The sequence below is a fragment of the Chinchilla lanigera genome, unplaced genomic scaffold (assembly GCF_000276665.1).
Source record: "Chinchilla lanigera isolate Chin_1 unplaced genomic scaffold, ChiLan1.0 scaffold00006, whole genome shotgun sequence".
In the NCBI taxonomy this organism is placed as follows: domain Eukaryota; kingdom Metazoa; phylum Chordata; class Mammalia; order Rodentia; family Chinchillidae; genus Chinchilla; species Chinchilla lanigera.
This window is the reverse complement of record NW_004955407.1, coordinates 22,205,730-22,230,159: the sequence shown is the minus strand read 5'-3', so window position 1 is coordinate 22,230,159 and position 24,430 is coordinate 22,205,730. Positions and strand designations below refer to the sequence as shown.

Here is a 24,430-nt window from a genome sequence, read left to right as displayed (position 1 = left end):
CTTGCCAGGCAGGCGCTTTGCCGCTGAGCTAAATCCCCAACCCCAACTGATAATGTTCTTCAAACAAAAGGAGCAAAAAGTAGAAAAACTGCAAAGAGAAAGACATATTTACCCCTGCAAATCCAGTTGTACATCACTCTCTAAATAACTGATAGAATATGACACAGAAAATCAATAATGACATGGAACACTTTCAAGTAGCATTATTAACACATACATAATTAACATTTGTTCAAACCTGAAAGCAACTACATAAAATTTTTTTTCAAGTTGACATAGAATACTATTCTAAGATAAATGACATTATGAAGCATGAAACAAGTCTTAATGGATTTAAAACTGTTCAAGTTATTAAAAGTATGTTCCCATGGAGCACGATTCATCTGTACATATACAATTGAAAAGTTGAAAACACTTCTCTATAGGATACAAGATTTTAAAGATCTGAATAATTGCTAAAATGAGTAAGTTGGAATGCCCCTAAACCACGATTTTATAATTATGTATTTTAATCAGTGATCTTTGTAAAACTTCTTTTCAATAAGAAGAAATAAAATGAAGTCTTTAAGCAAGACCTAATTTCTCTTGTAATAAATCACTGAATCTTTTTAAAGAGCAGAATATATTTGTCGGGGGAATGAAATCTTCTGTCTGAGAGAAAGACTCAAGAGACCTGAGGGGGTTGCCAGGGAACTTGCTTTTTAAAGGGATTTTTCGACAGAAAAACCACGAGGTGAGGCAAGTGCAAGGTGGGAAACATGGGAACTCCAAGGCGGGCATGAGGTGGGACAAAACGATGGTAAAAGTCTGTTACCTCTAGTCCCAATCCAGAGTCTGTGAAACAGAAGCAAACTTTTCCTTCCTTCAAGTGATCTTGGTGGAAGACCTCCAAATGACATAAGGGAAAGCAACTCCCAGCCTGAAAGACCCTTGGGACGAGTTCATGTTCTCTAAAACTGAGGAATGCATTTTAGGAAGAATGGAGCTTAGGAGCAGAATATATCTACCAGGGGAAAGAAAGATTCTGTCTGAGAGAGAGACAGAAGGGGAAATGACTGGAATTTTAAATTTAAAGTAAATAAATTATGTTTCAAATTTTTTAAATTTTTGGCTGAAGAATGAAACTGGAAAACTCCATAATACTTTGAAGTAAAAGCCAGATAGCTAAGTATCCAAAGTGATATTTTTTTGAGCTTGGCTAACTTTTCCCTAAATATTAATTAACAATATAGTAGGTATAAAACATGTTTCATAAAAGTTTTCCTTATTTTCTTAGTCTATATGTATTTAATTTAGGTTACTTTAAATACAAAAAATGTATTTTTAAAATTACATGTATTTTAAAAATATGTCTTTATTAGAGAATCTAAAATATATATGGAGATCAGAAAGATTATTATAACTGTCTATCCATAAGCAATTTATCATCATCTCTTTATCTATTAAATATTTCTATGCCTTTGTAGAACCCTGATACTGATTTCTGTACTAAGAGTGGAGTGGTCCTTATGCAATAGAATTTTTAAGAATGAGATTTCTCTTTTTTTAAATTTTTTGGTACCAGGAATCAAACTCAGGACCTTGCACTTGCCAGCCAGGTACTTGTGCCACTGAGCTATATCCCCAGCTCTAAGAATAAGATTTCTCAATTGGTTCTGTTTTCTTAGAACTGTCCTCTCAGTGTATTATATTTAACAATAATAATATATCTTTTTCCATTAGTAAAGCAAAATCTGATAACCTGTTGTAAATTATTTATACTGATATGAATAATGTCTGTTATTGTATACTTCTAATCAACCACATAAATGAAATAAGGATAGGAGACTCTACAACATGGCTTCAAACAGTCTTGTAAAACTGGTATACATAAAATCTTGTTTACATTTTTCTAAAAAATGCTTGAGAAAGTGGGAGAAAATATACATTGATAGATACTAGATTCTGCAACTCAAACACCAAATAAATAATCAAAGCATTCTTTGTGTACCATTTAGGAAAATCTTATTTCTATATGCACATCTCTAATATCGCTGAAAATTAAACTCAGAAATGTCTGTGACTTGTTGAATTAGAAATCAAATTCAAATCTCAGTTGACTTCTGATGAATCAAGAAATATTATTGCACATAATGCCAAATAGAAGCCATTAAGACCAGCTCTGCCTGGTAAGATTATAAATGACAAACAATACCACACTTTTGGTGGGATGCAGAGATTAGTGCCACCATAAAGAATGTGAAGGATGTAGGGTTAGTGATTCCTACCTTACCACTGAATTTATGTCCTGCAGAAGACATCTACACTTTGGAGAATTATAGTAGATTATGATAAACTGAAGCAGTTGAAGACTTCAGTTGCTGCTAATCAACAACATAATCCATATCTTAAGCAAATTCCCTGCCACTGAGATCTGTATGTAGCTATAAATCTGGAAAATGCCCTTTTCTCTGTCACTGCCCATAGGCCCACCAGAGCAGTTTGGTTTCAGTCAGCACAGGCAGCAACATAGATTCTTGTCTTTCCCCAGGAATATGTAAGGTCTCAAGCAGTTATGTTTTAATTTAGTCTTGGGGGATATAGATTGTCTTTCCATAAGACATCATGCAGGTCCCTTACATATATGATAATATACTGATTGACCTAGTGAGCAAGAACTACCAACTATTATAGACTAACTGGTGAGACATATATATGTTAGGTTGTGAGAAATATAACTTACTAAAATTCAGTAGCTTTTGACCAAAGTGGATTATGTTAGGATCCAATGCTATGAGGCATATTAAGGTACTCCATATAGAAATTAAAGATAAATTATGCTAGGCCTTTACACAACCAAGGAGGTACAGTGCCTACTAGTAGTGGTAGTAAAAATGAGCTTGCTTAAATAGGCCAAAAAGTCACAAGTAAATGTCCTAAATAATTGGTGCAATGCCCATAATACTGCTCCTAATTCCTTATTTTTACTTTCTTAGTCAGCAAGAATATAGGAATATAGGAATATTAGAGAATATTTCTCTGGATATATAGGAAATTCCCTACAATCAGTTGACAGAGGAAAAAGGCCTCAGACTTGCTTTATAGATGGTTAGACTTTATATACAGGCACATCTCTAGTACTGTGGTCCTGCTCTGTGACATCCTTGAAGGGCAGTGATAAAAGAAAATTCTGATATACAGAATTTTGAGAAATTGGATTGTTCCCTTTCATTGGAAGAAGAACTACCCACCGTGGACCTTTACACTAATTCATGGTAGCAGCCAAAACAGATTAGACAGGAATTTGAAGGAAATCTTATTGGAATATTGTCAAAAATAAATCTAGGATACAACTATGTGAACATCTGCATTTAAATGAATATATATTTTAAAAGAATATACATTTTTAAATTGAGGTACATTTGATATTAATGCTTAACAAAAATAATCTCAGCCCAACAGGATTTTTAATAATCAAGTGATCAGTATGAATAATTCCCTGGATTTCAGAAAGCCCCCAATTACTACTACCATCAACTAATGGGTTTATAATAAAAACAGCCAAGGTAGCAGGGAAAGAGATAGCACATAGGCTAAGCAACATGGATTTCCACTCACCAAAGCCGACGTGTATTTGACTAAAAGTGAGGGACCACTCGGGCCAAATTCAGAAATCAGCACTGAGTTCTGACGTGACACTATCCCTAGAAAGCTATCTTGTACTGTGTTGATCATGTTAGACATTTTCATCCCAGAAAGAGCTACTTATTACTGGAGTAAATTTTCACACTGTATAGATTTGCTTTCTCATTCCATTATGCTTCAGCCAAAATTAACATCCCAAGGAATTATAGGGTGGCTAAATATCATAGTATTTCACAGAATTGGTACTGACCAAGGAATTTGTTTTATAGCAAAAAACAAAACAAAAACCCCCCATAAAACTATAGCAGTGATCCTGTGTTTATGGTATTTATTGGTATAAACATGTTTCCTGAATTTGATTGAATTGTATCACTGTCTTTCCCGAGTCTACAGATTTATGAAACTTCAAAGACTTCATAGTTTCACCAATCGAGAAGAAATGTAAAGTTTAAAGGAAAGGAATTTATGAATAAAATATATGTATGCAGATATGAGATATATCTACATTCATTTATGTATATATGTATTTATCCTCTACATATGAGGAATATATATATACACATATATACATATATCCTCTCTCCTCTCTTCTTTATCTCTCATATATATGTATATATATAAACACACTCTCTATATATGTATTCTCTCTCTCTCTCTCTCTATATATATATATATATACATAGATATTCTCCTCTCTCTTTCTCTCTGTATATTTATATACTTTCTATTTTGTTTCCTCTAGAGAATCTGTTTCAATACATTAATATAGGGACCAATCTTGCTAAATCAGGAAAGCAGAAATAAACATAAAATTGAAGCAAATAAATGTACAAAACTATGAATTATGAAATAAAGCATGATTGCCCTACTCATTATATTTTACAATAATTTGTTACATAGATTTTTTTTAAGATCAATAATAGTCATCCAGATATTTTCTAGGACTTAATTTTTCAAACCTGAAAATATATTACTTTACATGAATAAAATGGCTTTGCAGATGGCCTTAAGAAACATGACAAAGAAAGATCATTAAAGTGGACCAAAGGTGATGATAACAATCTTTTTTTTGCTTGGGGGGTACTGGGAATCAAACTCAAGACCCCATACTTGCCAGGCAGGCACTGTGTTGCTGAGCTGGACCCCAAGCTGCAATACTCTTTAAAGGAAAGCAATGAATGAAGGACTTTCCATCAGAGGACTGGGTATCATGGCAACAGAAATCAGGGCAATTGTTTCTGAAGATAAAAAGGAACCATTATTCAAAAAATGTGGGCAGCCAGTACAAATCCCGAAAGTACATACTGCTGCTGGCACCTTGATTTGGTCTCAGGGAAGCTGACATGAGCATCTCACCTCTGGAACATAGGATAATGAAAATCTTCTTTATTTAAGCATCTCACTTCATTGTAATTTCTTACCCGAACAATAGGGAACTACTACAGAGACATCTGTAAGTAAAACAGACACTGATCACTCTAATAAAATCCTGGTTCTGTCATCAGCTGTGTGGCTGTGGAGGAGAAGAAGGTAAACGGTATGAAGGAGCAATGAGGAAACTGCTTTCAAGATTGGAAACAAAGGAAAGCTTGTTTGCAGAACACTTGCGGATACTGTTGGCTGTGATGAGTTGGAAAACAAAAAACAAATCCAGCTAATTTGTAGATGTAAGACAATTTTTAGATAGCATAGTGAAAATGACAATTATTGTTTATTCTTATTTTGGATAAAGTAAGTTGTAAGAGAGAGAAGTGATATTTTGGTTCATGTTTAATTTGCAGCAGAGCCAGAAGAACAGCTTCTTATTTAAGCCCTTTACTCTTATTCTTGTATTTTCTGGGAGTCAATAGGTTTTCTAAAATAGTAAATGCCAGAAGGTAGAGATCAAAGTTCATGTATGGACCACAAAACATAGTATTGGCATGAAACATTCAGTCAAATATGTCATTCGTTTAGGCCAGGTATAAATAAAAGAAAGTATCTTGCAGATAAATGGCATTTTAATAATTATAGCAGCTTTATTTAATAGCACCCCACTTTTAACCCAACAAGGAATGGGAACTATCTTGCAGAGATTCCAGGAAAACCACTTGTCTTCATTTGATACAGACAAAAGCTAACATTGCTTTCAAAGTATTTGTATGAGTTTCAACTTAATGAAATTAAGTTTACCTAAAATATTTTGGCATTAAATACTGCTGACCAAGAAGCAGGCAGAAAAATTTTACTCAGGTACAATCACATACAAACTTTTTTAAAACAAAAATTAAGACATCCTAGAGGGTCACTCTAAGAGCCAGTGAAAACAGCGGATTTAGTGGTTACACTTTCAGAGAATAAATCAAACCACAACTAAGGTGATTTCTAAGTAGCTGAATTATTCAATTGAATTTTATTGTGATAATAGAACAAGATTTTGGACATTTTAAGAAGGAAATGAATATATTTTCCAGGTGGAAAATAATGTCAAAAAATAGGAAACAGAAGGAGAATTGATTGTTGTTATGTTGTAACAATAGTAGTACACCATATAGGATGCCTTTCACGTATATTCACGTCTTGATCTAACCAACTGCGTAAGGCAAGTATAATGAAAGCAGATTTTGTAAGAATTTACATGTCTCTACACATGTGGGTCCAATATATTTCACTTATGAGTTTGGTCTCTATTGTTCTTTAAAATGAAAAAAGAATTTATACTTTGAGGTTTCTGTTTGCAAGACTCCCATTTAGAAGGCATATGTATATACAAGGATATCTGGGATAGGTGAATTGCTCATGTGTGTTGTTTACTGAAAGAAACAATCAATGCTTAAAATTTTCTTTTTTCTTGACCAATTTTGCACACTTGTATCTCATAATCACAACAACTGATCTGAAAACAATAATATGCAGTATAAGAACTATAGTTGAACTCGTACCATCTCGTATGGTGAAGCTGGTGCCTCATTTCCAATGTTTATATTATTATTATTACTTGTTACTGTCTTTGATTGTTTGATCAGTCTTACATTTTTACTTCTGGTGGACTGAGCAACTTCGCTGAAGATAACAGTATGTAGTGTAGCAACCATAGTTAGTACCTATCATTTGTTTTGAGGTCATGTATCATTTTTGTTGTTTTTGTGTTGCTTTGACTTTGTCTTCATTGTTGTTCTTTTGTTAGTTTTTTTTAATCTTTAAAATAAAAAGAAGCCTGTAGCCAAATAAACAGTACAAACTCACCACATGGTGCCAAATAATTGCCAAGTTTAGTCAAATCAACGTGGAAAATCATATATTGTTGATATAATATTCTAGTACATTTCACTTTGATTTGTTATTCATCACAGTTGACAACTTCTTAGCACAGATAATAGTGTTTAAATATAGCAGATGCGGACATAATCACAGTTGATATTTCCTTTGTGAAAGGTAATGAATTGTTTCATAAGTAGTATCTCAATATATCCTTAATTAATCTATTGAAGATGAATATTATGCATTTTAGTATAATTATTTTATGGATGAGAAAACTGTGATGTAAATTTTTACTTAAGTTTCTCAAGTCCAGAGCTAGTAATAGGTGATGAAATTAGAATGTGAACTACTTTATAGTAATTCCATCTCTAGGTTTTTATCTGTTTTCCAAAATTGATTGTTTCAAGAATCTAATTCTATCTGCTTTGCACCCTCATTGCAAAAATCTGACATCTTATTTTCCTGTGAGTAAAGTTATAAGTGTACGGTTTCTGACTTGGCAAAAACTTCATTTATGGTTTTCTGAGACCTTTTCCTCATAGAATTGGTGAAGGCGCTTCACATAGTCAAAATGGGGTAATCTTCAATTCGTGTTCATCGCTTCATGGCTTCAGTTTGAGTTCTTGCTTCGAAGTAAACCAGATACATCCAACCAATACTTTACGTGAAAACAGAATTGAAAACATTTTAAAAGCCTACATTTAAAAATGGCACCCCAGTGATAATTTCTTATTACAGGGACTTGCAGATGTGATAGTACTCAAATAATTTTGGATTGAGTACGTCAATTATCTTTTCTTCTATATATCGGTATTTTCACGTCTATTCCTGGCCTTCATCTTGACTGATAGTAAAAGAAAAATGAGGGGAAGCTAAAATGTGGAAATTGGAGGTAAAGACAGTTATTGAAAAAAATGAACTCGTTACTCTTTTTAAAATATGAAGCTATCTAAATAGTAGCAATATCTGCCTTTTATAGACTTTCCTATTAATAAGCACTCAGAATATATTAAATTTTGATGAATTTGATGTTATTCTAACATAATTTTCATTCCCCTGCCAAATAAACAATAAATACCCAAAAATGATATTTTGGCAAGATGATGCAAATTATTCAGAAAGTTAAAATACATAAACTTCTGACTTTTTAAGAACAAAGTTATGTCAAAAATAAGCTCATATGTAAAAGTATATTCACAAAACAAATATTATTTATATTTTGATAATATTCTTACTTGCATATTGAAAATTTATTTTTAAAACCACATGTAGAATGTTGAAAACATTATGACTGACTTTTAGGAGACAAGGCAAAACATATATGCATTAACTATATTACAAGTAGAGAGAATTTATATTAGGAAGTGTTTTTAATAAAAAGTACAAAAGGTCACCCTTAAATGTTTGTTTTTTTCTTTTGTTTTTTTTTTCCGGTACCGGGAATCAAACTCACGACCTCGCTCTTGCTAGGCAGGCGCTGTGACACTGAGCTAAATCCCCAGCCCCAGTCACCCTTAGATGAATTCTAAAAAATATTAGAGTCCTAGTTTTGACTTGTACTTTGTATTTTAAAATTCATTACAATTAACTTTTTCATAAGTACAAAATTCTGAAAGAATGAGCACAAGATATAAATATCCTTCTGTTTATCCTTCAAAATATACTTTCTAGTTTGCTTGACATGTGTAAGTACTTTGTAGAACGTTTTTAGTATGCATTAGCAGTCACACTCTTGAAAAGTCGACATTCAGCATTATTTTTCAAAGACTGAGTCATATTTTATACTCATTATTAAAAATAGGAAAAGCACCTCATAGATGCATATAAATATTGATTAGCTTCTCTCCCTTTAAAATTCATGTCTGTATGAAGATAAATGAAATCTTTTCACCATGAAGTAGAATTTAATCCTTTTTTTATTTATTATAAATTTTGTTCAAAAACACTTTTTCACTGCTTTCACGTTTTAAACCATCACTGGTTTTCATTTATTTATTAATTTTTTAAAATTTGAGGCATTTCTGTGGCTCCAAAGTTCAATAGATTTTGAGTGGTCCATTCTAAACTGTATTTTTTCCTCAAAGTTTTATTTTTTTAAGTAAATGATTTTGCAAAACACCAGGCTGAAGTCAAGGTACGTATTGTGTTAAAGCATATTCTCTTGTAATTATTATGATGTCTGACCTTTATAAATGCACAAGTATTTGAAGAAAAGTGATTTGTAATTCAGTAGATCTCAAACTTTAGTGTGCACTAGAATCATAAGAAAATCATGTTAAAACAAAACAGGGGAGGGGCCCCTTCCAGACACTCCTGGTTCAGCAGGGCTGTGTGTGGGTCCAGGATTTAGCATTTTTAGAATTTCTTTGGTGATGCTAGTGCTAATGGTCTTAGGGCAGGGTCAGCATATTGAGTGCTACTCTTCTAACAAACAATTGACTATGTTCTTTAAGCTCAACATGGGGAGGAGGCCAAAAGTTTGTGAATTGGCTTGGTGGAAGGTGACAGAAAGCATTTACTTCTTTCATTATCCAGAGATATGTCTAGAAAATTTTAAAGGTATAATGATCGGGGCATAAGCGTATTCATTTCAGAGATATTATTAAAATAAACATAAAATTCAACACTTTATTAAAGTAAAAGTATTTTTACTATTAATATACAAATGGTGAAGAGTGACAATTTTGATATACTGTAAGCCATACTTTCAATGACTCATAAATACAAAACTTCAACATTTGCAGTATAATTTTTACAGTTTAGACATATATATACAGCATTTCATAGGGACATACTGTAATAAAACTATAAAAGAAACTTCATGGTAGCTAATTTAAGAATATAGAACTTGAATGAAATATATAAGTTAAAGAAAATAAATGACAGTATGTTTTAACGCATACTGAACACAGAATAGAATTCACATACCAAAAAGTGATTTTTCTTAACTTTTATTTCTAAGTTCTCCTATTTCTAACAGGGATTAGAGGCAAAGTTTAAACCATGAACATTTCCTTGAGAGTTGGAACAGTTACATTTGATCTTGACAGTAACATTTATTTTATAATATGATTACATTTTTCTAGAGTAGAAAAATCTTATTTGTAAATTTAATCATAATCTGTATCTCTGTGAGCTTTCTCTTCTAGTTTTCACTAGGGTATCTTCTCTGCGTAAGTATTATTGGCTGTAATTTTCATGTAAGCCAAGTTCCTACTCCCTAGTACAGCATGTCGCACAGTCCTATACTTCCTATTTCAAGAGTAGAAGCTGTTTGCCATTTCTGTCCTCCCATTTCCTTTTATTTCTTTGTTCCTCTATTTTTCTGCCTGGTGGGTATTGATTTGCTCCAACACCCACTGCTCTTTTCCATAGAAGGATAAAACTAGATGCCTAAAGATATGTATTGTCATATCAGAAGAGGAAAGTAAAGTTACAGTATCTAAATTTTATTTTTAATTTTTATAATTATAATCTTGACCAATTTGTGATAAGAAATCTGAAAATTGTTAAAAAAAATGTGATGTGACACAAAAAGGTTTAAATTATTGGTAAAGTCTGAGAGTGTATAATGAATTTTTTCTAAGAATATTAAACATATTTTCAAATAAATATTTATTATTTTATATAATATAAAAGTCTCTGACTATAATATGGGGGCAATAATCTAGAAGTATACTTGTACAATCTTGTTAAATAGTTGCATCTACATGGGTAAATGCAAGTTCTTAAAAAGGAAGGTTTAAAGAACCTGGAAGAAAAATGTATCTATTCAGCAATTATTATGTTTAGGCCCTTTTATAATTTTCTCATTTACATCTAAAATTATTTCATCTTGGAACATCTTTAAGCCTATGTAGAGAACAATTCCTTGAAAGATTTTCATTTTGTAATTGGAGTGTTTCATTTCTTTGCTTTACACATTTTAATTTTAACGTATGTCAGTACACCCACATGCACTTTCAATTTGTGAGTCTATGTGAGAATGCTCCAAATGGTTAATAAGAAGATGTAAATCTTTTCTCTGTAGAGATAAGCAATGTTAACAGTCTCATTTAAAAAGTATTTTCACCTTCTTATAAAGTTTGTTGAATAAGAACTCTGGATATGACCATGAAAAAGAACTCCAAGAGGAATTCAAATAGAGCATTTACTTTATTTTCCATGAAAAAGAACATGGATAATTTCATAAATAATTATAATATTATATGGTAATATTCTTAAGTTATGAAATGGAGAATATTTTTCCTGCCACTTCAGTTGCAGATATTTTCATCAGTGAATAACTTCTTCATCACAAGGATGATCTGTGTTCCCAAATCTATCTGAACATGTTCTTCCTACTTTCCAAAATCAAATCAGAAGTATTTTAACAGGACTAATAAAGTGACTCCATTCAATTTATCTTATTTTTAAAAACCATTTGCATCTTTTTTTTACAACTGTCTCACAACTCAATTTAAACAATATCTAGAATGTACTTATTGTCTAGAAGAACAATACAGAACAAATTAAAGTATTTCAGGCATATGTGAAAAGAATAGTGTTGTTATAAATGAAAATAAATTACGTGACAATTAATTATATTTGGATTTATAGTCAAGTTAAAGTGGTATCACGGGAATGTCTCAGGTATAAGCAAGATATGTTATTAATAATGACAGTAGTAGTATTTTTAGTGAAACAGAGTGTCATGATAATTCAAAGGCACAAATACATCTTAATTATTTAAAATAAGAAGCATGAAATAAACATATGATTACAAAGTTATAAGTAATTTTTGGTACTGAAATAAATAATTTGATTCATAATATCTTTGCATTTATATAAATGCTTAATTCACAGACTAAAATTCATTAGAATTTTATTGGATCAAACAGCTTTTGAAAAACTTTTCATAGGTATTAATATTAAAAATAAAACAAATTTTAAAGAATATTATATTGGTATTAGATGGGCATATTAATAGAATGGCAATGTATTTTACCCCCCAAAATAATAAATAAATCTGTAGAAATCACAATTCTTAATTAAATTCCTTTGCAAATCATAGTAACATATGTTGACAATTTATGCTACTTTTTGAAACAAATTGTGCATTAAAATTCTGATATTAATTTCATATTGTAGGTTTTAGTTGTCATTATTTAACTGCACATAATCTAATAAGAAATAGTAATGTTTTTTGTGGACTCTTTGCCTCTTAGTTTAGCATAGGGTTCAGATTATCTTAACAGTATTTATATTCAGTGAACTTATGACATTTTATACTAACACTCAGAAGTATTCTCAGACGCTAAAAACATATGCACAGTTATACTGATATATTTAGTCTAGAAGAATAACAGAAAATAAGAAATGAATTACTTCAATTCTACTCATATTTTTCAATTTACTACAAGCCATTTCTTATTTGGAAATTTTTACAAATAGCATAATCTGGAGCATTCCATTAAAATGTTAAAATAAAAAAAGATTTATCACAGTAATGCCTTGCTCTTCAATGACATAGATTTCAAGGACACGAGGTAAAGATTGTTCAAAGAACTGAAACAATACACTTGAAATAGTCTGCTTACAGTTATTTCCAAATTATCTATTGATTTCAGATAATTACTCCATATGAGTGGCAAGAAAGTTAACAGCATATATATATAAAGAAATATCTCCAATTCTTTACATAGAACATCTAATGAATGTGAAAACAGAATATTTAAATGGAGAAAACACAAAAATAATTTTTCTTCATTATGATTTCTCTATTTTTGCAATGTAGCACAAGTATAACAACAGTAAACATGCGCAATTGGCTTTTTAGTCATCTGAAATTTTTCAGTATCATTAGTTCAAATTCATGTGGCCCTATCCAGGAAACATTAGCCGTCATGTCGTTGACTGACACTTTCTTAATTTGTTCACTTTGCACAAACTAATTGCAGTGTTTTAACTAGTTTTAGCACGCTGATACAAAACAAACAAAATAAATCACAACAAAATAAGGCAGAAAAGATGATTATACAGATGTAAACTAAATACAGTCAAATCTGTGAGAAACCACTAGGAAACTCAAATTCCTGAAAAGTACCTAACTGGATTGCTTGTTCAGATACTGTTCAGATTCCTAGATAAGCACAAGAATTTTGTTCTTCAGAATTTGCTAGAAAGATAGAATGGACAAATTCCTGCATTATCACCCTGAAGTATATGGCAATGACACTGTGAGATTTTTGTGTCTTAACATGCAGATGGGCATATTCTGTCCTGCTGACGGCCAGCAAAGTGTAGGATAGCATAAAATTACTTGTCTCTCCTTGGCTGACCGTTTCAAGCACTTTGTAAGTAAAAGTGTTTATGCATGGCATTAGCTTTGCATTCATCAAATTATAGAGAAACACTCTTAAAACAGGTCCCTCTTCACTATTAATTTTTCCCACGTTCCACTGAAATATGTTCTCAATCATCAATATTTGAGCTATTCAGTCAAAAACTGAAACATCAAAAGTTATTAATATGATGAGGCCCCCAAACACGTTTGGAGGTCTAGGTTAAGAAACAATCTAAAACCTTTTCCCAGTAGATCTGTATATTTATAGCCTTAAATACATTTCCCTTATATATATAAGTTAAACCACATTTCAATATTGTACCTCTGGGAGATTGCATAGCTTGGAAATTTATAAGTATAGACCCTAATAAGTAATATTAGAAAGTCTGTGTTGAACGTTTAAGGAATTTCTTCAACCAAAGGTGTTTATCAAAATCTTAAAATGATTTCCAGCTACATCAATCACAATAAAAACACATAGCGGCCATTTGATTGCTTATAATTGACATTTGATGGCACATTTAAATGTTAAGCAACTTCTCCTTAATTTAACTAAACTGAGATTTTTATTTTCCATTACTCAGTTTCAATTAATGAAGAAACTATAAAATTTAAAAAAATTGGTTCTAAAAGTTTTACCTGTGTGCTAAAAATGTGTCTGAGGATATTGTCTGAAATATTTGAACAGTAAAGACTTGATTCCTGGTAAATTATTTAAAAATAAAAGAAAACTATGTATTTATAAATATATCAAGACAACATAATAATATTATTCCAATTTCAATTTACTTTATTTGAAGCTGAGGGCAGAAATCCGTATAATTCTCACTAGCAATACATTTAGATTTTTGTATATTCCATTGTGAATGATATGGCATATATAAAGAGACAGAGATTTAGATTTCTAAGCTAATTTCATACATAACTAATATTTTTGAAATAAGTAACAATTTTGATCTGGTACTTTAGTCTACCAAAAAAATTGATGTTGAAAATGCACTGAAAAGAGTTCTCCAAAGTTTTCTCAACTTTTAATATCTGTAAAAGATAGTTGGCTCCATTAAGCCTGGGTTCCCTGAAATTCTTCTGATAAAAAGTATAACCTTTATTACCTGCATTCATTTTAAAGTGAAAGCCACTTTAATCACCTATTGCCCAAATTAAGATTCATAAACATGCGGGGCTCTCTTACACATTTAGCTCACAAAGCTTTTGTTTTTTTGTTCATTATACCTTCATGTGTTAGAGAGTTTGAAATATATTTCTTGGTGGTATGTGAGACAAAGTTCTTAAGAAATAGAGCACTCTAGCCATATGACAATTGCAGCACTTCAATCATTGAATCGAATCAATACATAAGAGCTGGTGCCAGTCAAGTCTCTATACCGAAATTCTTAAAAAAGAACAACCACAACAACGACAATAAAAGAAAATGCATTATGGACAGGAGTATGTGATCGTATGTATATGTGTACAAGCTATTCCAAGCTAGAACTTTCCCAAGAAATTAAGGTCAGTGGAATAGTTTTGGTCATAGGGTCACTGCAATCCAGACGCTCCTTGTAGTGTTGATCACGCCCATGTGATATTGCGTTATGCTTTGCCGTCATCTTCTTTTGATTGGATGATGTCATTTGAAACTTTAATTTCTATAGTTTCTGGATTTAGAACTTCTTTCCCATTTTCTTCCTTTAAAGGGAGTTTTCTAGAAAGATATAAAAGTTTCCCATTTTAACAAATGATTATACATATTCTTTAACATTTAAATTAGTATTTTGTAGAAAAATACAGTGCAATCATTAATGGAAAATATTTAAGTACTATAAAATTGAGAGTAAGGTAACGGAAAAGGCAATACATCTTAACATTGCTTACTGTAAAGATGTAAAGCAGACAGATGTATTATGCAATATATTTGCATTTGTAGATGAACCACAGTGTTCATATCTGGAAGTTTAGATTTACTATCGAATAATAAAATATAATTACTCAGATTCTAAAAAGTCAAAATCTTGTAATATGACAGATACATGATTTGTTAGTTTTCAGTCTTTTTCAAGGAAGAGGGTTTTAATACTTGCTATCTCCTTACATTAAACTTAAAAACTGGGAATTTTGTAATTTTAATTAAAATTAATATATTTTAGGATATACATTTTTATATTTCTTATATAATGTTCCTTGGTGTATTTTCACTGCTACTTTTTGTTGTTACTTGTATATCACTTCTGAGTACTTTTTTGACTGTTTTAACCTATAAAGAAATAGCAATCTTTTTTGTTTTGTTTTGTTTTGTTTTTTCTCCGGTACCGGGAACCGAAAGAAATAGCAATCTTTATTAGTATTAAATTAGCTTCACAAATGTCATATAAATAATACTAATGACACTGTTGAATTAAGATTTTCTGTTGTGTATCTGCCATTCCAACACTCACTAGATTATGGTCACATCTTGTGTGCATGATTATTGGTGAGAGGTGAAATGTTTCCTCTTGAGACAACATTTTTTATATACATCAAGAATCATTTATTTATTTACAAAAGTGTTTTAATTCACTTAGTCTCATCATTTTATGGGGGAGTGAATTTTGCTATTGTCCTTGTAATTTATTTTATATTTTGAATACTAAGTATAAGCAACTGTACTGTGACTGCAAAACAATGTCAATGTATGTTACATTTATATACTGAAAATATATACTAATAAAAAATAAACAAAATTTAAAAAGGAAGTTTTGGATAAAAGCTAATAGGGTCCATTATTTGGAATAAAGTAGTTTCTACATATCTTAGGGGATGCTCTATTATGTCTTAGAAGTAGAGCTTTCACACTTCTTTTACTCTTCCATTCTAAAGTGCTAAAAACACGGGCAGTAAAGCATTATGAAGCAAATAGGTCATGTCTAGCATCCACAGGCAGAGACATTTTGAGCTCTGATAGGAGGTTAACATAATGCATAAATATCACATTTTTTCTATTGTGTGAGAAGCTCGAAGTATAAATAAGGAACAAAATGGAAGATAAATATCAAGAAGTAGGGAGAACTTTACAAATGAGAATGAGAACAAGAAATGGGGGTAGGAGGGGACAAGGAAGGGGGAGGAACTAAAGGAAAAGACAAAAAATTAAAGGAAGAAAATGGAAATAAAGCTTCTATAAATGGGGAGAGAAAGAGGGTGAGGGATCTAAGGGGCGAAGGATAAAGAATTAAAATGTGCTCTGTGTATGTTCAGATGCCCCATAATGAGAATGATAATTATGTATGCAAACATGTACTAATAAAAAAATAAATTGAAAAAACATAAGCCTTAAAATACATACAGATTTAATTTTAATTAACCATTTTGAATTAATTATTGGATGATATATTTCTCTAACAGAAATTTTCTCTACTTATGTTTATGTTAAATAATTTTCAAGAAGATTACTATTAATTACATTGTTTTTGTGTTTACTATTTATTTTAAATAAGTCATAGAGTAACTACTAAATTGTGGAGCAGTTATACGACTGAGTACTTTAGAAAAGGTTTCCATGCGTACCAGTATAATTTTGGAAGTGTTATTTAGTAGGAATTAGCTTTATTGTCTAATATTTTGCTTCATTGAAGAGACTTGCGATATCTGAGAGATTTTAGAATCTACTTTGTGACAACTGGCTCTAGAACAGTAAACTTTAAGGGTGTTATGGTTTGTGTCTGGATGTCCCGCCAAAGCCTCATGCAGTTGTGGGATGGGCTTCTAGAGTTTAGGATTGATCCATGGTCCAATGCTAAGATTATTGATGTGAATGCTACACCCTCCCTGGGGCGAGTAGTTTGCATACAATGTAACAGGGGGGAAAGAGGCTTGCTCTCTGCAACTTCTCCTTTTTTACTCTTGTTGCTTTTGCTGTTTTCCACCATCATGAACTGTTGCCCTCTGCCATGTGCCACCTTGCCTTGGAACCAGCTGAGTATGGACTGAAACCTCCACAAATTGTGAGCCAAATAAACCTTCCCATTTTTAGTTCTAGGTGTCGAACATTTTGTCTCAGCACTGAGAGAACAGTAACCAAGACAAAGAGAGAATGAAGTAAACTTTTAATGTACTACTAAAAGTGGACAGACATTTGTACTGAAATATTACCCACAGAGTAGTAGTTTGTGCTTATGTCTGTATTATTTCAGCCGCTAATAACAGATTTAATTTTTTAAGAAAATAATTTTTCTCCAGTTGTGACAAAACAGTGATCCCTCACCTATCACAAGAGTTATGTTCCAGAGACCCCCGCAATAGGTGAAAATTGGCAAAGTAGAGGCGTTATATTTATTTTATAATTTGTGTATATATTTAAGGCTTGATAAACCCTTCCCACACTGCTATAAATCCTTCCCACACTCCTGTGTGCTTTCCTGGTAAGACCCTTCTTCCCAAAGCCTTGGTTTCCAGATGGGGTGGTGCCTGGGGACGCCTAGGAGAATTGGTGTCTCAGCTCCAAGGATAAGAGGGGAGCACAAGGCAGGTGGGGATGGAGGGTGGAGCGGGCAGGGGAGTGTGTCACGAGGGACCAAGCCGAGCCACAGCCACAGTGAAACCAAGCCCAGCGCCTGGCCTGCACCGCTCACCCCACCCAGGCTGGATCCTAGCACGGGTGTGGGGCGGGGCAGTGCCTTGTTCCCTCCTCACCTACAAGCAGCACCTGCCCAGTGCAGGTCCGCTCAGTCAGCCAGGCGGCTCCGCAGGGCTCTGGCTGGCGGTAGTGGTGCACAGCATTTCCACTGTGTACAGTATGGTATTCATCCGCTGATGGAATACATACTGTACAGTATTCTATTTCGATTCAATATTCTTTTAAAATGTTTGCATTAACATTTTTTATATTTTTGGCATTGTTTTAATTTTTTAGGCAAAAACAATTAAAATCCTAAATATTATATAAATACCAGTATACCATAAAATCGCACAATATAGCAAAACCCCCACAGTACAGAATTAGATGTACTGTTTTCAAAACCCGAGATAGAGTGAAGCTGCAATAGTGAACCGCAATATAGCGAGGGACGATTGTACTTAGCCTATGACTGGAAATAAAATGCCTAATTCAAGTTAACCCTGGAAGGGAATGCTGTCTGGTTGAGAAAAAAATAGATAATTGTTTGGAAAACTATTAAATTTGAAATTATTTTGAAGAGGGATACCATGTGATCATCATGGTTTTGTTGGTATCAAATATATTCAGTGAAATATTATTACTTCTTAGTAGTAATCCTAATTTAAATGATTTTAACATTTATATGAATGAATCTAGACATGCCCACCTTTACAGTTTTAGCTGGGTATCACCTACTATTGCATTAGAGCAAGGAAGACTACAAATATAAATAAATAACATAGTTGTGAATGTAGACTACACATCATTTACTACATGTACACTAAAATGATAGACCATTTAGCAATATTTCTTTATTTTCTTCTATGATATTTTAAAATTGAATAGTCTTGGACATGTGGTGTATGCAAAGTGAAGAATCATTTTTGACGTATCATTTCAGTAAAAATATATTTTGAAATAATTGCTTTTCTAAATAGCAAGACATGTTAGAACAGTCAATTTATATTTTGACATGTTTGAATAAAATTATAAATATATAATTAAGTGATGGAATTTCTGTGATTTTGCTGCAAAGTATTCATTGAAATGTATCAATAGAAATGAATTTTTGATACATGTACTTTCATTAAAAGAAACAGTAAAATTATTAAATAAATGATGTTAGTATTGTAAGCACATATTACAAATAAGGACAATATGTCATCATTTCACTCATAATTATCAAAACACAAGCAAGCAGTGCAAGCTACATACTCTGGTTCCGTTAGTGGTGTAGTTTCATTTGGCTCATTTACTGGGCTTCCATCTTCATGATTAGTAATTCTTTCGTCCTCTGTTCTCATCTCCACTATTGGTTCTTTTGATCCATCTTTCCTAGAGAAAGAAAAAAAAATCTGTTCTAATGAAAAAGTACATGCATTACAGAAGACACTTTAAAATCTCCTCTTAATTCTACTTTCTTTCAGATAAGGTCAATATGGTTATATTCACCATAACATTTTCATTAAAATTAATTTTAACATACATTTTCATTCAGAATAAACAGAAGAAATCTCATTTTGTCTTCACCTCTTTTGTCATCAAGATTGTGTTAAACAACTTGCAAAAGTACTTTACATTTTAATATCTGTTATCAACTTTGGTGAAAAAATATTTTGTTAAATAAAATTCAAAATATGAAATAGATTCTCCCCAATGGACCACACTTGAAATATAAAAACATTTTAATACATTGGAACATTTGAAATGCATCTTCAGAAATATTGAATCTACTTAAAACTTAAAATTTACATCTAAGATATGTTGTTAAATATCATTTTATGAAAGATCTTAACTAAATGGGATCATTGACATTTACAGTATTCATACTTTTCATTAAAATAGTTTAGATAAACTCATTGTAAAGTACCTGTGTGCATTTTCATCTACTTCATATATAAATATATTTATATTATGAATAATATTTTTCATAAGTAGTGAAAATTAGGAAGTTAATTGCAAATGAGTAAGCCCCCAAATTTAGCAAAGAAAGAGAATGTTAAGTATTCCCAGAGTGTTGATAAATGGTGAGAGGATATGAGAGCCCTGAGGATTATGCTTTTCTAATACAATTTCAAGTATAGGGAGGAATACAGAATGGGAGAAGGGGAGTTTCACCTACCCAGGCAAACGGTCTCACCATTCAATTCAGCAACTGTGCTTCTACACAGAAAAAAGATTTGACAACTTACACATATACAGATATCAGCACAGTAATGTTTGTGGAGTGTGTATTCATACTTGCACCAAATTGAAAAAACCAAATGCCTTCCAATTAGTGAATGCATAAATAAAATAATATATATTTTATTAGAAATGACCCATCAAGCCATTGAAAGATATAGAAGAATATAACAAAATGAAGTGATTCTATGTAATTCCAGTTACACATCATTCTGGGAAAAGTAAAACTTATCAAGAAAATTTAAAAAGTTTTCTCAAGAGTGAAAGGGAGATAGATACAGACAGGTGGAGTACAGGGATCATTAAGGGCACTGAAATTCTGTTTTTGGTACTACACTTTTGATAAACAATATTGAAATGAATGTTTAAACAGCACATAAACTAAGATTACCATAAAACAAAACAGCATACAAAAAGAACAAAGTCTCAGAGATAATAGATCATGTAACACTGAGATACAAAGGATGATAGTACACTTTTGATCAGAAGTTGAACATTTGACATTTTTGCTTTTATCTGGGTATATAGCATACACATGTATCAACATGTGAAGAGTGGGTCTTGGTAAAGATGTAAGAAAACTGTATGTCAGTTATTAATTTGTTTACAGGATATATGTATATTCAGACTGACTGCCTATTGTATGACTTTTGGTTGATGTGCTTCTCAAGTACAGTAATTTATTTCATCTGACTAATCAAATTGGTGGGTGCATACATATTCATTGTATGCTTTTATTAATAGTTGAAAGCTATCCTCTCATTAATGATGGCCCTCTCTAATTTGACGTTTTAAACTGCTCTTCTACTAGTATATGTCTACAGTACACAATGATTGTATCCATCATGAGAAGTTTGTAAATGTCCATCATACATCTTAACTCTCCTTACATCTTTTCTCCTCGCTGACTTCCTTTCCTTATCCATCTCTTGCTCCATGCCCACTTGAAAAAGATCAATACCCCTGTTTCCTATTTTCTATCTTTTAGTTCTCTTTTGAAGTTATTTATACTTTGGGATTTTCATATAGAGATACATTGTGATATTTAAACTTGACTGTCTTAATTTATTTAACTTAATATTGTAGTTCAAGATGCATCCATTTTCCCAAAAGTGACTGAAATTTATCTTTACTTACAGCAGATTAACACAAAATTATAGATACATGTTCTTTATCCACTCATCTGTTGATGGAAATACGTTATAGGCAACATTCACTATTTAGCTATTAGGAGTTATGCTGCGATGATATGTGTGTATCATTGTAATAAGATGTCTTTAATTCTTTTGGGAATTCATTTGGGAAACTATCTAGAAGACGAATAGCTGAAGCAAATGGAATTTCTACTTTTAGCTTTTGAGGAATATTTATACTGATTTCCATAGTGGCTGTACTCACCACGTAGAAGGGACCCTTTTCCCCCAACATCCTCGCTAGCAATTTTTTTTTTTTTTTTTTTATGACAGCCATTCTTTCTGGAATGTTAGAATCTCACTTTATTTTAATTGCATTTATCTAATGAATGTTTTTTCATGTATTTATTGGCCATTTTGTATTTTTTTCCCAAGAAATATCTATTAATTGCAGCTGCCAATTTTTTATTTGGGTCTTTTCTTTTGCATGGTGGGGCTCTGATATGTTTTGGTCTTTTACAAATTCTATATATTAGTTCTCTGTCTGAGGAACAAATGACAAAAATTTATTCCCATTCTGTAGATGCTCTCTTCATTGTTATTCATTTTCATTTGCTGTGTAAAAGCTTTTTAATCTGATACAGCCCTTTGTATATTCTTGATGTTATTTATTCTATAACTGAGGTTCTGCTCAGAAAGAACATACCTAGGTCTATGTCTTCAAGATTGTGTCTATTTTTCCATACGGTCCTACATTCATACTTCTGCAGTGTATATGCAGTTTTCCCAGCTAGATTTGTTACAGAGACTATTGTTTCACTAGTGTATATTTTTGATTGCTTTGTCAAAAATGGTCAAGATGTCTAGGGCTTTTTCTGCATCCTCTATTCTGTTCAAATGATACACAAGTGTACTTTTGTGCCAGAATAATGTTTTTTTTGTTGTTTTTAGGTTTGTTTGTTATTGGTTTTTTTTTTGTTGTTTGTTTGTTTGTTTGTTTGTTTTTAGGATCACTATAGTTTTGTAAGGATAATTTGACAACTGGGTTTTTGATGCCTCCTGCTTTGGTCTTGGTGCCAAAGAACGCTTCTATTAATTTGGGTCTCTTCCACTTCCATGTAAATTTTGTGATTGTTTTCTCTATTTCTGTGCAGAATAATGTTTGTATTTTGATTAGGATTATATTAAACCAGTTTGGTAACACAATCATTTGGATGATGTTGGTTCTGCTTATTTGGGAAAAAGGGATGTCTTTACATTTTCTGGGGTCCTTTTTAATCTCATTCTTCAGAGTATTGCAGTTTTCATTGTGGTGATCTTCCCTTCCTTTTTTGGGTTAATCTCTAAGTATTTAATTGTTATGCTATTTGAATTCCTAATTTCTTTCTCAGGGAGTACATTATTAGTGTAAAAGAATTACACTTTTTTTTGTAAATTTTTGTATGTTAATTTTATAGTCTGCCATGCTGCTGAATTTGGTGATTAATTCTATTTCAGTGGATTTGGGGACGATGTTTTCTACTTAAAGCACCATGTCTTTTGCAAATAATAGTTTCACTTCTTCCTTTCCCCTAAATATCCTTTTCTGTCTTCCTTTTGTTTGATTGCTCTAGTTAATGGTATGTTTTACTAGCATTGTCATTTCATTCTAGGAACTATCTAATTGCTTCCTTGATTTCTTTGTGGCCAGCTGATTACTGAACAGTATATTGCTTAATTTCCACGTTTGCATAATTTCCATGGTTTCATTTCCAATGGATTTCTTGTTTCATTGATCTGTCATCTGATAGTGCATAGGATAATTCTGATTCTATTTATTTAATCATGATTTATAGGGTAGCATGTGATTTACGTTGGAGAAAGTTCCATGTGCTGCTAAAAATAATGCATATTTTATCTACAATATATAATTGTTGTTGTTGTATAGAATACTCTGTAGATATCCACTAAGTAATTTCTAATATTATTCTCCCTCTCTCTTTCTCCCTTCTTCTCTCATTCCTATTATTCTGAAAGTAGCCTAGCAATTTAATATTGTGCAATTAGTTTCGTTCATTCTCTCTACTTCTTTCTTTATTTTTCAAATTAATTTATTTGTTGTCTAATATATACAAATATACTATTTGCTTCCCTTAATCAGTTTGTGTTTAATTGCTATTATTTTATTTTCCTGATGTAAAAATTTAAGTAATTCATTTATTTTAATACATGCATTGTGACTATTAACCATGATATGTTAATTTCCAAAGAAGTCCTGTACTGGAGACTCTCCAGTGATTTTCCAGGCTTTCAAGCCTGGAGTGGACTTGGCTTCCATCGTCTTGATGGTTCTGCTACTATGTCCTCTTGTTCTTCAGCCTACAGTGTATATTTTGAGATTTCCTGCTTCTGATCCTGCAAACCTACCTAATTCCCCTCAGATAATTAAATATATATTTTCTATTAATTCTGTTTCCTAGATGACCATAAGAAATGCAGATTTTAGTACAGCAAGTTGTTTCAGAAAAGCATTTTTTTTATTAGTACATATTTACCTTCCTTGTGGTGAGTTGTACATATACATAACACAGCAAGTCCTTCTTTCTGCCTTTTCTTTTATCCTCTTTCCCCCATCCCTCCATCTCATGATCTCTTCCTAATTTGAGAAAAATCTATCTCCCTACTTGCTATTTTGTACCTTTTATTTTGCTGTTTAGAAACATTTTTATTAGACAGATTGATATCTCTAATCAGTTTTGCTGTTCCTTCAGTTGTCTCCTTAATTTTAGAGACTTACAGATGCAATTGTCTAGATCCCAAAATAACTTTTTTATTTTAAAGAGAATGATAAAAAAGTACAATAGGAAAATACTAACCACATAGGTAAAAACATAATAAAGCAAGAACAATAAAAATGATACAGAGTTTCAGAACAAAATGATACGAATTAACAGTGGCTGTTATATTACATATTGTTATTTTCGATGAAGTTGCTCAGATTACCACATGTAAAAATGCAAGATTGATCAAATCATTAAGGAGAATAAAAAATAAAAACAAAACAAAAAAACATTCAAAACGATACAGAGTTTCAGTAGAAAAGATGAAAGGAATTCACCAATGGTTGTTATATTTCTTATTGTTATCTTCAAATTAGATGTTCAGATTACCAGATAGAAGCATGCAAAATTGCTAAAAAGAAAAAAAATAGGCATTAATTGTTCCTTTCAATAAACCATAAGACTTAGCAGTACAGTTATCGAAACTATTTTCTCTCTCTCTCTCTCTCTCTCTCTCTCTCTCTCTCTCTCT

At 31.8% G+C, this 24,430-nt stretch overlaps 1 protein-coding gene across 1 annotated transcript in view; it reads right to left on the bottom strand.

Moving 5' to 3' along the window:
* Positions 1-9,495: 9,495 nt before the first annotated feature.
* Positions 9,496-24,430, bottom strand: part of Ncam2 (neural cell adhesion molecule 2) — a 490,334-nt gene continuing 475,399 nt past the window's right edge. Inside the window, exons 17-18 of the mRNA XM_005375584.2 lie at positions 19,038-19,157; positions 9,496-14,894 (exon numbers count right to left, since the gene is read on the bottom strand). Coding sequence (XP_005375641.1) covers positions 14,783-14,894; positions 19,038-19,157 — 232 coding nt within the window. The 3' untranslated portion in view covers positions 9,496-14,782. The remainder of the gene's footprint in view (positions 14,895-19,037; positions 19,158-24,430) is intronic.